This window comes from Amphiura filiformis, chromosome 19, assembly GCF_039555335.1.
Source record: "Amphiura filiformis chromosome 19, Afil_fr2py, whole genome shotgun sequence".
Lineage (NCBI taxonomy): Eukaryota > Metazoa > Echinodermata > Ophiuroidea > Amphilepidida > Amphiuridae > Amphiura > Amphiura filiformis.
Genome location: NC_092646.1, coordinates 28,346,231 through 28,360,668, shown reverse-complemented (window position 1 = coordinate 28,360,668; position 14,438 = coordinate 28,346,231). Strand labels below are relative to the sequence as shown.

At 38.7% G+C, this 14,438-nt stretch overlaps 1 protein-coding gene across 1 annotated transcript; it reads left to right on the top strand.

Moving 5' to 3' along the window:
* The first annotated feature begins 205 nt into the window (after nucleotides 1-205).
* LOC140141137 (tubulin alpha-1 chain-like) lies at nucleotides 206-14,438 on the top strand. Its single transcript, XM_072162934.1, has 4 exons — nucleotides 206-323; nucleotides 6,422-6,644; nucleotides 12,510-12,658; nucleotides 12,950-14,438. The coding sequence occupies exons 1-4, from the start codon at nucleotides 321-323 to the stop codon at nucleotides 13,925-13,927; spliced, it is 1,353 nt and encodes a 450-aa protein (XP_072019035.1). The 5' UTR covers nucleotides 206-320; the 3' UTR covers nucleotides 13,928-14,438.

Sequence of the window (14,438 nt, the reverse complement as noted above, 5' to 3'; positions counted from 1 at the left end):
GGGTGAATCAAGCTGGATTGTAAATATATGTATATATAAGTTTGCATTAATATCATTTTATTAACGAATATCTAGAAAATATTGATATTGGCATAGTAACCAAACGCGGTTTTGTTTTTTACAAATTAATCTTATATATCGATTAATATTAGTTGATATAAAAGGAGGTGATATATTGAAATTGATTTCATACCGTGAACTTACCTTATCCGTTCGCACATCGTAGCTCTACGGACTGAGGAGAACTACTGCAAAAGGACCAGAAGTTTGCTGTGCTAATTTTGAAATATTTATCGAGAAGTACCAAAGCTACTGCCAATATGGTAAGTTTGAGAGTTAAACTATCGGGCTATTCCAGTTCAAATCCATACACCCCCTGTGGAAGATATGACCTCGTCAATCTCCCATACAGGGGGTGTAGATTCAAATGGAGTCACCCATTCAGGTAATCCTATTTGAAATTCACACCCCCTGTGTGGGAGATTAAGGTCATGTCTTCCATAGGGGGTGTATGGATTTCAACTGGAATAGCCCATTTCAAGTTTGCCTTCGCAAGTAAAGGGCAGTATTTGCTTTATATACTAGCATATGTGTGACGCGTCATGTCAAAAGGAGACACTTTTGGGCAGGTTATCAATTTTGAGGTTTTTACGTATCTTAAATATAGAGATATTTTGCTCCACAACGCCGTTTTCCCAATGAAATCGGACATTCCTAAGCGAAGATATTGTGTTCGTAAGTTATGGTATTATAAAATTGGAAATTGAGATATTGGTCTTTTAAAAATATAATTGACAATGTTGAGAGTAGGAATTACCTTGAAAATTGTCTAAAACAATACAAGATGCCAGTTGTATTCCGGTCTGAAACTATCAGACAATATTTTTAACATTAATAACATCACAAATTCGCAACAAACCCAAATTGTGAAAAAATCACCCCTGGGCAGATTTGTGGCTATTTCTCCATTTAAAATTCTGCCCAAAAGTGTCTCCTTTTGACATGACACGTCACATATTGCAATTTTCTTTAGAAGAGACGATTGATTAAAAATATTTCTTAAGGAATTGGATAGCAACGTGTGCGCAGTATTTTTGTGGGAACATCAATTTTTAATCATTTGCCATAAAATGTGTATTACAACGCTAATTTCAAAATATCAAAATTATTTGATATCAGAAGGACATTCCTCGTTTTTAAAATGCTATTCGATATGTCTGACGTGCTCTAATATCCCACAATAAATAAGTGAAAACGTCGCTATCCGAAGCCCTTAAATAAAATTAAGCAGAACACAATATGAACCAGTATCTGCTAAATAAGTTATTTACTTGTAGATATTGCATTTCAGGAACATGATAAAAAACACCTGCTTCTCGAGTAAAAATGCAACATCTGAAACGGTATACTGCGCTTGTATGTGGAGGGTAGACTTACTAAAGTTGCATTGTGAAATCTTTTTTGTGGTCCACTATATTTTTAATATCATTAAGTTGACATGTTGATTAAGTCAATAGTATTATGAGAAACAAGAAAAAGTGGCAACATTTAATTTATATAAGCACCGTCAAGTAAAACAATGTGAGCCGACTTTTTTGAAATTTGTCATTGGTTAAGCAACTTTTTTAAGCAGCCCTTCTTATCCATTCGTATGATAATGGATATTTTTACGTCAAGGCATGACAGACTATATACACCCTCGGCCTCCTTCCATACGCCACACATACGCCCGTGGATTTTAGTAATAGCGTATTCAATGTATTTCTGTGCACAAAGTCAGCAGTAGCGTATACTTTCCAGTACGGGGTTCCCTTAGTATAATAATCGAGGCCGAATAAACTTGGCGAATTTGGTTTAAGCTGACGCCGCGATTTCAATTTTGGGGAAATTATTAAATGTTCTTTCTTTGAAATTCACATTCATACTAGCTTGAGCATTTTTGTCTCACTTTTTGGGTCTTAATTTACAGAACATGGAAATTTATTTGAAGTCAATTTTACAGCCATTATAATTTTGCCAATTCTTTTTTTTTTTTTTTGTAAGAATGTGTCAAAAACTTAAATGCAAAAAAAAAAAAACAAAAAAAAAAAAGAAGCAAAATCGTAGCTAAAAATGTGTTTTATTTTTTCAAATTTTAAGAGTCCAACAACATTCTTTTTATCTATTTTAGTAGCTTTTAAAATATCTGGTTTGTTTGCATCCGTATCTTCTTCTCAAGGCAAAATAAACAAGATACTAATGCTAATCATTCAACAAAAAAATCACATAAATTTTCAGAAGTTTTTTTTAGTGTTTCACTTTGCTAATTAATATTCACATTCGATATATTAAATATTCGGTTTTTTTACCTATAACAAACACTGAATGACAAAAGGTACTGCTCTGAGAGAGTTAATCATGACATACGGTACTTGACTTATACCAAACAAATATAGGCATACTCCCCATTCCAGAAAAATACAGAACTAATTTTTTTTGGATTAAAAAAATATTATCCGGTCGTGCCAAATGAAACATAACTTATTCCTTATTCTTTAGGTAGTCCTAACCGGCAATAAAAGTCTATTTGGTCTATTTTTGGAAATAAGGGCCAAAGACTAAGACAAAGACTAATTTCAAGTTCTGCATTCTAATTTTTAGAAAACACATTTTCCAATCTTTTTCATTAACCAATTAGGAAAACTAACATATAATATTTAAATTATGAGCTTAATCCTATACTCAAGATTTTGAATGCTTAGACTTGTGCCAAGTCTTACAATTTTGGCACTGCAGTTGTAAGAAAACATGCAAAATTGCATGTTTTCAGACCATTTTACCTCGAATTGCAAAAATATTAAAACTTGACTTTTATTGTCAGTTAGGACTAACTAAAGGATTAGGATTTAGCCATGTTTCATTTGGCAAAACAGGATAATATTTTTTTAATTCCAAAAAATTAGTTCCGTATTTTTCTGGAATGGGGAGTAGCAATATGAACAATTTTTTTATGAAGATATTTTAATTAAATAAATCAATATAGCATCTGTTTTAGTGACTTCGTCTTATTGATTTTGCTTATTACTGTTTAATTAAATTTGAAATACAATGAATGTTATACACAATGTACAGAGCTATGGTCAAGGTTGGGATTATGTTAGATTATTAAAAATAATATCAAGGGGGTGTGCCTCAGTACAGTCAGTGTTATTTGTTTGTAGATCTTTAAAAAAACAAACGATGACGATAGACCTAAGGCCTAAAAGAGGAAAGTTTGAATTGCCCTTAAAGCTCCAAAGTCAGGGTCGGTTAACTTTTTTAAAACTATTTTACCATGTACAATATTAAAAAACACAAGTTCACCACAAATATTATAGTACACAATGATTTGAAAGGTTTGTCAGACCCTTTTTGAACATATCGGAGCTATTTGGTACAAATTACAAGCAGGCAAACTTTTTGTGCCAATTTTGTATATACCAAGTATATGAAAATCAACTAAAAAGAATTAAAAAAAAACACGATTTTTCCCCCCAGATTTTTGGGTCGGTCGTAAGTTTTTTAGGCCTTACTAAATTTCAGGCACTTCGTGAAATTTAGTCTTGAAATGATTTCAAAAACAACGCACAAAACATGAATAAAAATAATAAAGAAATAAAGAAATAAACAAATAAACAAAACAAAACACTAAACAATTACAAACATATAAATTTAAAAACAAACAAACCAAACCAAAACAAGCAGTTGGGAAAACTGATATTAAGCCGTGAAATGATTTGGAAAATAAAGTAAGGAATGCGATGAAAAACAAACAAACATGAGCAATGTCAAACAAACCACAGAACAAACAAACAACAAAACAAAAAACAAAACAAAACAAAACAATACAGAACAAAAAAATGAACAAAAAATATTTTGTCAACAATTAAATAATATTCTGTCACATTGTTTTACATGACGTTTTCAAAAATGTTTTATGAGTGTTATTAAAACGTTTTTACACCCTAACCCGATATTTAAACGTTTCTGGGTTACTAATATTCACGTGCCAAAATAAGTTTGGATTGTGTTTTACTTGTTTGCACCCTCACTCCTCTCCCCTTTCCTCTCTCTCTCTCTTTCTCACTCCATCCCCCGCCCCCCTCTCCCCTCTCTCTGTTTTAACTATAAAGTTGTATTTGACCAAAGTTACGTTTTATTTAAGGGGGTACTACACCCTGCCCAATTTTTTGCCTATTTTTGTATTTTCTCAAAATTTATAGCGCATTGGGGACAGGTAAGATATGTATATTATAGGGGCAAGGACAACAACTACTGCACTGGAAATTTTATTTCAGCACAGACAACAGTTGCGGAGTTACAGTCAAAATGAGGGAAAACCAATATTTGATAAATAAATCAATAACTACTTGCTTTGAGTTGCTGAATTTTCAGTACAGTAGTTGTAGTCCTTGCCCCTATAATATGCATATCTTACTTGTCACCAATGTGCTATAATTTTTGAGAAAAATGCAAAAATAGGCACAAAATTGGCCAGGGGTGTAGTACCCCTTAAAACAAATGCTGGTAAAAAAGGGTTTCAAGATAATACCAGTATGCCTCTATAGTATAGCTTTCTATGCGAGGAAATGTTCTTTACCCACTAACGATGCAATGACCCTTTCTATAATGCGCATATTTATACGGAAAGGAAAAATAGCTTCAGGAACTCGAGAGGTCTTCAATAAATGCTAGGAGGCTGTTTAGAGGGCAAAGAAAACCTTACAAGGGGCTTGATAAATATCGTTCTCACTGGGCAACAATGGCCTCATCCCAATGGTGTAGTTCAATAACCTCAACTAAACAATCACAGTACGAAATTGACCTCAAGTTGCAGAGTATGAGTTCGTGTATACCCAAATTATCAAAGGTCATTCAATGAATGTGCAAATGTATTGGGGTTAAATAACTGTGCCCTGATAGATGGGCATGTTGTGGATCCTAGTGCCTTGTGGTCAGTGGTCAATTACGTCCATTAAAGCAATTTATTGGGGTGCTTAAGCTTTCTTACATTTGTTATGTTAAATATGCAGCAAAAGTGGGCAATTATGGTTTGTAAGTGCATCGCTATACTTATTTGAATTTTGAACCATTTAGGCTACCCTAATTTTGCAATTTGGCGAACCCTGTTTTGTTACATTATTAAAGAGTAGGGGATCTAGGTGAAGGATGGGTGCGATTTTCTCATAACAAGCAATGGGCAATTCCAGTTGAAATTCGCCACCTTATGGAAGCCGTGGCCTTAATCTCCCGACATAGGGGGTGTGCGTAGATTTCAAATGGAGTCATCCATTCAGGTACTAGTAATCCCATTTGAAATTCACACTCCCTGTGTGAAAGATTAAGGTCATGTCTTCTATAGGGGTGTATGGTTTTCAACTGGAATAGCCCAATTCGTCACCAATAATGTAGACAACAGTGTGATGATTAACATGATTAAGATTAATGGTCTGCTTTTTATGGTCAAATTCAATCAATTAAAATAGTCCTTAGATCAATTCACGATTTTGGTGATTTTGCTGCTTTTGAAAGAAAAGAAAAGCCACGGAGAGATATTGCGCATTTGAATCGGTTCAGGTCTTTCGTAGTATTGCATAAAAGTTTTGTATCGGATTTTGCACTCTCTTAATATAACAGAGTGAACCAAATTAGTAAGCAATTATGCACTTAAAAAAGAGTGAAATATTCACTCCAAAAAATTGAATTTCACTTGAACTCCACAAGAGTGAAATATTCATTTTTAATGTATGATAAAAGGGACAACTCTTTATGTATAGTGGTCCTATAAATGCCTTTTTGAAGATAAAAAGTTTGCTTTTTTTTTTATAGTGAAACTCACTCTTTTAATTTGGAGTGCAAATTTCACTCTTTTTTAGTGAATTTCACTCATTTTGGAGTGCATAAATACTCACCTTTTTGATTCACTATTTTACATTAAGAGATTAACTCCTACTGTTAGGTTCCAAACTTACAGATTTGCAAGTGTATGTATTTTCATACGTACGTAACATACAATAGCCTACTAAAAAGCAAAGTCGGCAGCAATGTTGACTTTCCTGTTCCGGGGTCCCCTTGATTATATATACGGTACACTAATAATAATTGTATATAGCTAAATAAACTTCGGCGCACAAAACAAGTTAAATTTAACTTAAGATGACTCTAACATTTAAGGTTTTGTTTATACTGTTATTGCTTTACGACTTGCCATAGTTCAAAAATATGTACAAATCATAGAGAAGCACTTACATAATTTATATTAAAATACATTTTTTTTTCTCATTTTGAATAGTTAACCTTGCTCTCCAAAAAGTAATTTCTAGCACTAGCATATAAATATATATATCTTTCTCAAATAACGTGTTTTGTAATCTCTCTTCTGTTTTGTCTTTTGTCATCACAGCGTGAATGTATTTCTATCCACATAGGCCAGGCCGGTGTGCAAATGGGCAATGCATGCTGGGAGTTGTACTGTTTGGAGCATGGTATCCAGCCTGATGGTCAGATGCCTAGTGACAAAACGATGGGAAAAGAAGACGACTCGTTCAATACTTTCTTCAGTGAAACTGGGTCTGGGAAACATGTTCCACGTGCTGTGATGGTTGACTTGGAACCAACTGTAGTAGGTACGAAGCAGAGAAGGGTGTCAGCGTACCGTGGCCGCTCCTATACCCCGGGGGCTGAACCCGGGGCTGAAGAAAATTAAATTTTGCCGCCCCTTCCTCAACAGCCCGAAAAGGTTGACCCAATTTTTTTCGGTGGTTTGAAAAAGTGAATAGCAAAAAAAAAAAAAAAAGGATTATAGGCGCTATCGCCCTAAAAGCATTTATTTTACCCCGTTGGGCTCGCGCCCCCCCAAATATGCGCATGGGTGTGCGTTAGTTATACAGGGTGTATCAAAATGGTTGGTACCCATCAGTTTAATGAAATGCCTGCATGCTTCTTCCAAATTCAACATTAGATCCTTTTGAAAATGACTATCATTCATAGTTGGGTCAAACTGTTCTTTCTTTCTTATCATAATATAGTTAATAATTTTATGACCTTTTATTACAAAAATATTTGAGTGCAAACACCATAGGTCATGATCCCCTCCGATACGTCTTAATGAGTGCAAACACCATTAGGTCATGATCCCCTCCGATACGTCTTAATGAGTGCAAACACCATTAGGTCATGATCCCCGCCGATACGTCTTAATGAGTGCAAACACCATTAGGTCATGATCCCCTCCGATACGTCTTAATGAGTGCAAACACCATTAGGTCATGATCCCTCCGATACGTCTTAATGAGTGCAAACACCATTAGGTCATGATCCCTCCGATACGTCTTAATGAGTGCAAACACCATTAGGTCATGATCCCCTCCGATACGTCTTAATGAGTGCAAACACCATTAGGTCATGATCCCCTCCGATACGTCTTAATGAGTGCAAACACCATTCTTAGGTCATGATCCCCTCCGATACGTCTTAATGAGTGCAAACACCATTAGGTCATGATCCCAAACACCATCCGATACGTCTTAATGAGTGCAAACACCATTAGGTCATGATCCCCCCCGATACGTCTTAATGAGTGCAAACACCATTAGGTCATGATCCCCTCCGATACGTCTTAATGAGTGCAAACACCATTAGGTCATGATCCCCTCCGATACGTCTTAATGAGTGCAAACACCATTCATGATCCCCTCCGAGGTCATGATCCCCTCCGATACGTCTTAATGAGTGCAAACACCATTAGGTCATGATCCCCTCCGATACGTCTTAATGAGTGCAAACACCATAGGTCATGATCCCCTCTTAATGAGTGCAAACACCATTAGGTCATGATCCCCTCCGATACGTCTTAATGAGTGCAAACACCATTAGGTCATGATCCCCTCCTATACGTCTTAATGAGTGCAAACACCATTAGGTCATGATCCCCTCCGATACGTCTTAATGAGTGCAAACACCATAGGTCATGATCCCCTTACGTCTTAATGAGTGCAAACACCATTAGGTCATGATCCCCTCCGATACGTCTTAATGAGTGCAAACACCATTAGGTCATGATCCCCTCCGATACGTCTTAATGAGTGCAAACACCATAGGTCATGATCCCCTCCGATACGTCTTAATGAGTGCAAACACCATTATCCCCTCCGATACGTCTTAATGAGTGCAAACACCATTAGGTCATGATCCCCTCCGATACGTCTTAATGAGTGCAAACACCATTAGGTCATGATCCCTCCGATACGTCTTAATGAGTGCAAACACCATTAGGTCTCCCCTCCGATATGAATGAGTGCAAACACCATTAGGTCATGATCCCCTCCGATACGTCTTAATGAGTGCAAACACCATAGGTCATGATCCCCTCCGATACGTCTTAATGAGTGCAAACACCATTAGGTCATGATCCCCTCCGATACGTCTTAATGAGTGCAAACACCATAGGTCATGATCCCCTCCGATACGTCTTAATGAGTGCAAACACCATTAGGTCATGATCCCCTCCGATACGTCTTAATGAGTGCAAACACCATTAGGTCATGATCCCTCCGATACGTCTTAATGAGTGCAAACACCATTAGGTCATGATCCCTCCGATACGTCTTAATGAGTGCAAACACCATTAGGTCATGATCCCCTCCGATACGTCTTAATGAGTGCAAACACCATTAGGTCATGATCCCTCCGATACGTCTTAATGAGTGCAAACACCATTAGGTCATGATCCCTCCGATACGTCTTAATGAGTGCAAACACCATTAGGTCATGATCCCTCCGATACGTCTTAATGAGTGCAAACACCATTAGGTCATGATCCCTCCGATACGTCTTAATGAGTGCAAACACCATTAGGTCATGATCCCCTCCGATACGTCTTAATGAGTGCAAACACCATTAGGTCATGATCCCTCCGATACGTCTTAATGAGTGCAAACACCATTAGGTCATGATCCCCTCCGATACGTCTTAATGAGTGCAAACACCATTAGGTCATGATCCCTCCGATACGTCTTAATGAGTGCAAACACCATTAGGTCATGATCCCCTCCGATACGTCTTAATGAGTGCAAACACCATTAGGTCATGATCCCTCCGATACGTCTTAATGAGTGCAAACACCATTAGGTCATGATCCCCTCCGATACGTCTTAATGAGTGCAAACACCATTAGGTCATGATCCCTCCGATACGTCTTAATGAGTGCAAACACCATTAGGTCATGATCCCCTCCGATACGTCTTAATGAGTGCAAACACCATTAGGTCATGATCCCCTCCGATACGTCTTAATGAGTGCAAACACCATTAGGTCATGATCCCCTCCGATACGTCTTAATGAGTGCAAACACCATTAGGTCATGATCCCTCCGATACGTCTTAATGAGTGCAAACACCATTAGGTCATGATCCCTCCGATACGTCTTAATGAGTGCAAACACCATTAGGTCATGATCCCCTCCGATACGTCTTAATGAGTGCAAACACCATTAGGTCATGATCCCTCCGATACGTCTTAATGAGTGCAAACACCATTAGGTCATGATCCCCTCCGATACGTCTTAATGAGTGCAAACACCATTAGGTCATGATCCCTCCGATACGTCTTAATGAGTGCAAACACCATTAGGTCATGATCCCCTCCGACACGTCTTAATGAGTGCAAACACCATTAGGTCATGATCCCCTCCGATACGTCTTAATGAGTGCAAACACCATTAGGTCATGATCCCCTCCGATACGTCTTAATGAGTGCAAACACCATTAGGTCATGATCCCCTCCGATACGTCTTAATGAGTGCAAACACCATTAGTCCATGATCCCCTCCGATACGTCTTAATGAGTGCAAACACCATTAGGTCATGATCCCTCCGATACGTCTTAATGAGTGCAAACACCATTAGGTCATGATCCCTCCGATACGTCTTAATGAGTGCAAACACCATTAGGTCATGATCCCCTCCGATACGTCTTAATGAGTGCAAACACCATTAGGTCATGATCCCCTCCGATACGTCTTAATGAGTGCAAACACCATTAGGTCATGATCCCCTCCGATACGTCTTAATGAGTGCAAACACCATTAGGTCATGATCCCCTCCGATACGTCTTAATGAAACACCATTAGGTCATGATCCCCTCCGATACGTCTTAATGAGTGCAAACACCATTAGGTCATGATCCCCTCCGCCCCGTCTTAATGAGTGCAAACACCATTAGGTCATGATCCCCTCCGATACGTCTTAATGAGTGCAAACACCATTAGGTCATGATCCCCTCCGATACGTCTTAATGAGTGCAAACACCATTAGGTCATGATCCCCTCCGATACGTCTTAATGAGTGCAAACACCATTAGGTCATGATCCCTCCGATACGTCTTAATGAGTGCAAACACCATTAGGTCATGATCCCCTCCGATACGTCTTAATGAGTGCAAACACCATTAGGTCATGATCCCCTCCGATACGTCTTAATGAGTGCAAACACCATTAGGTCATGATCCCCTCCGATACGTCTTAATGAGTGCAAACACCATTAGGTCATGATCCCCTCCGATACGTCTTAATGAGTGCAAACACCATTAGGTCATGATCCCCTCCGATACGTCTTAATGAGTGCAAACACCATTAGGTCATGATCCTCCGATACGTCTTAATGAGTGCAAACACCATTAGGTCATGATCCCCTCCGATACGTCTTAATGAGTGCAAACACCATTGGTCCTGAACCCCTCCGATACGTCTTAATGAGTGCAAACACCATTAGGTCATGATCCCCTCCGATACGTCTTAATGAGTGCAAACACCATTAGGTCATGATCCCCTCCGATACGTCTTAATGAGTGCAAACACCATTAGGTCATGATCCCCTCCGATACGTCTTAATGAGTGCAAACACCATTAGGTCATGATCCCCTCCGATACGTCTTAATGAGTGCAAACACCATTAGGTCATGATCCCTCCGATACGTCTTAATGAGTGCAAACACCATTAGGTCATGATCCCTCCGATACGTCTTAATGAGTGCAAACACCATTAGGTCATGATCCCTCCGATACGTCTTAATGAGTGCAAACACCATTAGGTCATGATCCCTCCGATACGTCTTAATGAGTGCAAACACCATTAGGTCATGATCCCTCCGATACGTCTTAATGAGTGCAAACACCATTAGGTCATGATCCCCTCCGATACGTCTTAATGAGTGCAAACACCATTAGGTCATGATCCCTCCGATACGTCTTAATGAGTGCAAACACCATTCAGGTCATGATCCCCATTAGGTCGATACGTCTTAATGAGTGCAAACACCATTAGGTCATGATCCCCTCCGATACGTCTTAATGAGTGCAAACACCATTAGGTCATGATCCCCACATATACGTCTTAATGAGTGCAAACACCATTAGGTCATGATCCCCTCCGATACGTCTTAATGAGTGCAAACACCATTAGGTCATGATCCCCTCCGATACGTCTTAATGAGTGCAAACACCATTAGGTCATGATCCCTCCGATACGTCTTAATGAGTGCAAACACCATTAGGTCATGATCCCTCCGATACGTCTTAATGAGTGCAAACACCATTAGGTCATGATCCCTCCGATACGTCTTAATGAGTGCAAACACCATTAGGTCATGATCCCTCCGATACGTCTTAATGAGTGCAAACACCATTAGGTCATGATCCTCCGATACGTCTTAATGAGTGCAAACACCATTAGGTCATGATCCCCTCCGATACGTCTTAATGAGTGCAAACACCATTAGGTCATGATCCCCTCCGATACGTCTTAATGAGTGCAAACACCATTAGGTCATGATCCCTCCGATACGTCTTAATGAGTGCAAACACCATTAGGTCATTAGGTCATCCCTCCGATACGTCTTAATGAGTGCAAACACCATTAGGTCATGATCCTCCGATACGTCTTAATGAGTGCAAACACCATTAGGTCATGATCCCCTCCGATACGTCTTAATGAGTGCAAACACCATTAGGTCATGATCCCCTCCGATACGTCTTAATGTACCTTATTCACTTTCTTTATAGATACACACAAATAAAGAGTTTGTTTCCAAAAGGCGCTAAATATAATAGCTGCCTTGTGTCACATTTTTCTGGTATATTTTAACATAATGGATATGGATGTTACTTAGCTTATTTTCTAACTGTTTTCAGCATTATTTTGTCCCCTAAAAATCTCCAATGCAAAGTTTCAAAATGGCTAGCTGCCATTAGATTAAGCTCCTTTTGGAACAAAAAAATATTTTGTATTTATTATTTTCTTCTTCGCACGTGGGAGGTAAAGAGATTTGCAAATAACAAAAATATTGGCAAGGTTTCTGCTACTCTAAGGAATATCTTCAAATGAATTTTACACAAAGCAGCCTTTGGAGTTAGCGCCTTTTGGAACCAAACTCTTCAAACACAAATTTCATTAATTCATGAAATAAGTGGCAATTTTCTTCTTCCATTACAATAGATGAGGTCCGTACTGGTACCTACCGTCAACTCTTCCACCCTGAGCAGCTGATTACCGGCAAAGAAGATGCCGCCAACAACTACGCTCGTGGTCATTATACTATTGGAAAGGAAAAGATTGACATGATATTGGACAGGATTAGGAAACTAGTAAGTTTTTATAAACTCCTAGTTTGGGATTTTTATGATGCCACTTGTTAATATTTCTTTTAAATTGAAAGCTTTAGGATTCCACAAAATGATTTTATCGTTATCGACTTGTGATGTTTTTCTTTTCAATAATTAAAAACAATTAAAAAGAGGGGCAAAAAAGAACATATTGCACACATTTTTACTAACACGCGCGAGAGCTTTGGGTCCAGCTATTTAAAGTAAGATGTCTTGAGGTTTCTTTACTTTTTATAGAATTTCTTTGTAATTCAATTTTCTTTATCTATATAGGCTGACCAATGTTCAGGTCTCCAAGGATTCCTGGTCTTCCATAGCTTCGGAGGTGGTACTGGTTCCGGATTAACATCTCTCGTCATGGAGCGACTTTCTGTCGATTTCGGCAAGAAATCCAAGCTTGAATTTGCAATCTACCCAGCTCCTCAGATCTCAACGGCGGTCGTCGAGCCATACAACTCCATCTTGTGTACCCATACCACGTTGGAGCACTCTGACTGCGCCTTCATGGTTGACAATGAAGCCATCTATGACATCTGTCGTCGTAATCTGGACATTGGTCGTCCATCGTACACCAATCTGAACCGACTTATCGCACAAGTTGTGTCTTCAATCACAGCGTCATTGCGATTTGACGGCGCTTTGAACGTCGACTTGACGGAGTTTCAAACTAACCTCGTTCCCTACCCGCGTATTCATTTTCCACTGGCCACTTACGCCCCTGTCATTTCTGCTGAGAAAGCTTATCACGAGCAGCTTGTGGTTTCTGAACTGACTAGTGCCTGTTTTGAGCCGGGCAACCAGTTGGTCAAGTGTGATCCTCGTCACGGCAAGTACATGGCATGTTGTCTGCTGTATCGTGGTGATGTCGTGCCAAAAGATGTCAATACAGCAATCGCCGTGATCAAAACCAAACGGTCCATCCAGTTCGTCGACTGGTGTCCAACTGGCTTCAAAGTCGGCATCAACTACCAGCCACCGACTGTTGTACCTGGTGGTGATCTGGCTAAGGTACAGCGTGCCGTCTGCATGTTGAGTAACACGACTGCCATCGCTGAGCCCTGGGCGCGTCTGGATCACAAGTTTGATCTGATGTACGCCAAGCGTGCTTTCGTTCATTGGTATGTTGGGGAAGGGATGGAGGAAGGCGAGTTCTCTGAAGCTCGTGAAGATCTTGCAGCTTTGGAGAAAGACTACGAAGAGGTTGGTGTTGAATCGATTGACGAAAATATTGAACAGGAAGAAGAATACTAAGTTCTACAAAGACTTAACAGTCTCTAAGATGAACGTCTTAGCTTTATGTTTTATTACGTTTTAAATAGTATTCTAAGTTCAATTTTAACATAAGGCCGAATAAAAAATAAAACATGTTTCTCGTCCCCTCCCGCTTCCTTTTTTGAGACTGCTTCAATTTTTTTAGACTTCTTAGACATCTTTTTTTATAAGTTAATTTATAACTTTTGAAAAAAGATGTCTAAGAAGTTAAGATGCTTTCAAAAGCCTTGCTAATATACAAGAAACACTTCTGAAAAGTTCTGTGATCATTAAAGGACCCTATCTACGAGAATGATAAAATAAAAAAGGCCTCCTTTTTTCAGACATATTGCATACGCTCAATACAGAGCCACATATGGGTATTTACACTTATCTTTCGATAAAAAATAAAAAGCCCCCCTTCTCTTGTTCGAAAAACTCGGATGAAAAGCATATTTTTATTTTTACTCGGCCTAATCAATTTATATTCACAATACAGATAAAAGAACAA

Bases quoted from the DNA above. Each gene is read 5' to 3' on its own strand.
- LOC140141137 (XM_072162934.1), top strand. The intron at 6,645-12,509 runs GTACGAAGCAGA...CCATTACAATAG, and splicing joins CTTGGAACCAACTGTAGTAG to ATGAGGTCCGTACTGGTACC. The intron at 12,659-12,949 runs GTAAGTTTTTAT...TTATCTATATAG, and splicing joins TGGACAGGATTAGGAAACTA to GCTGACCAATGTTCAGGTCT.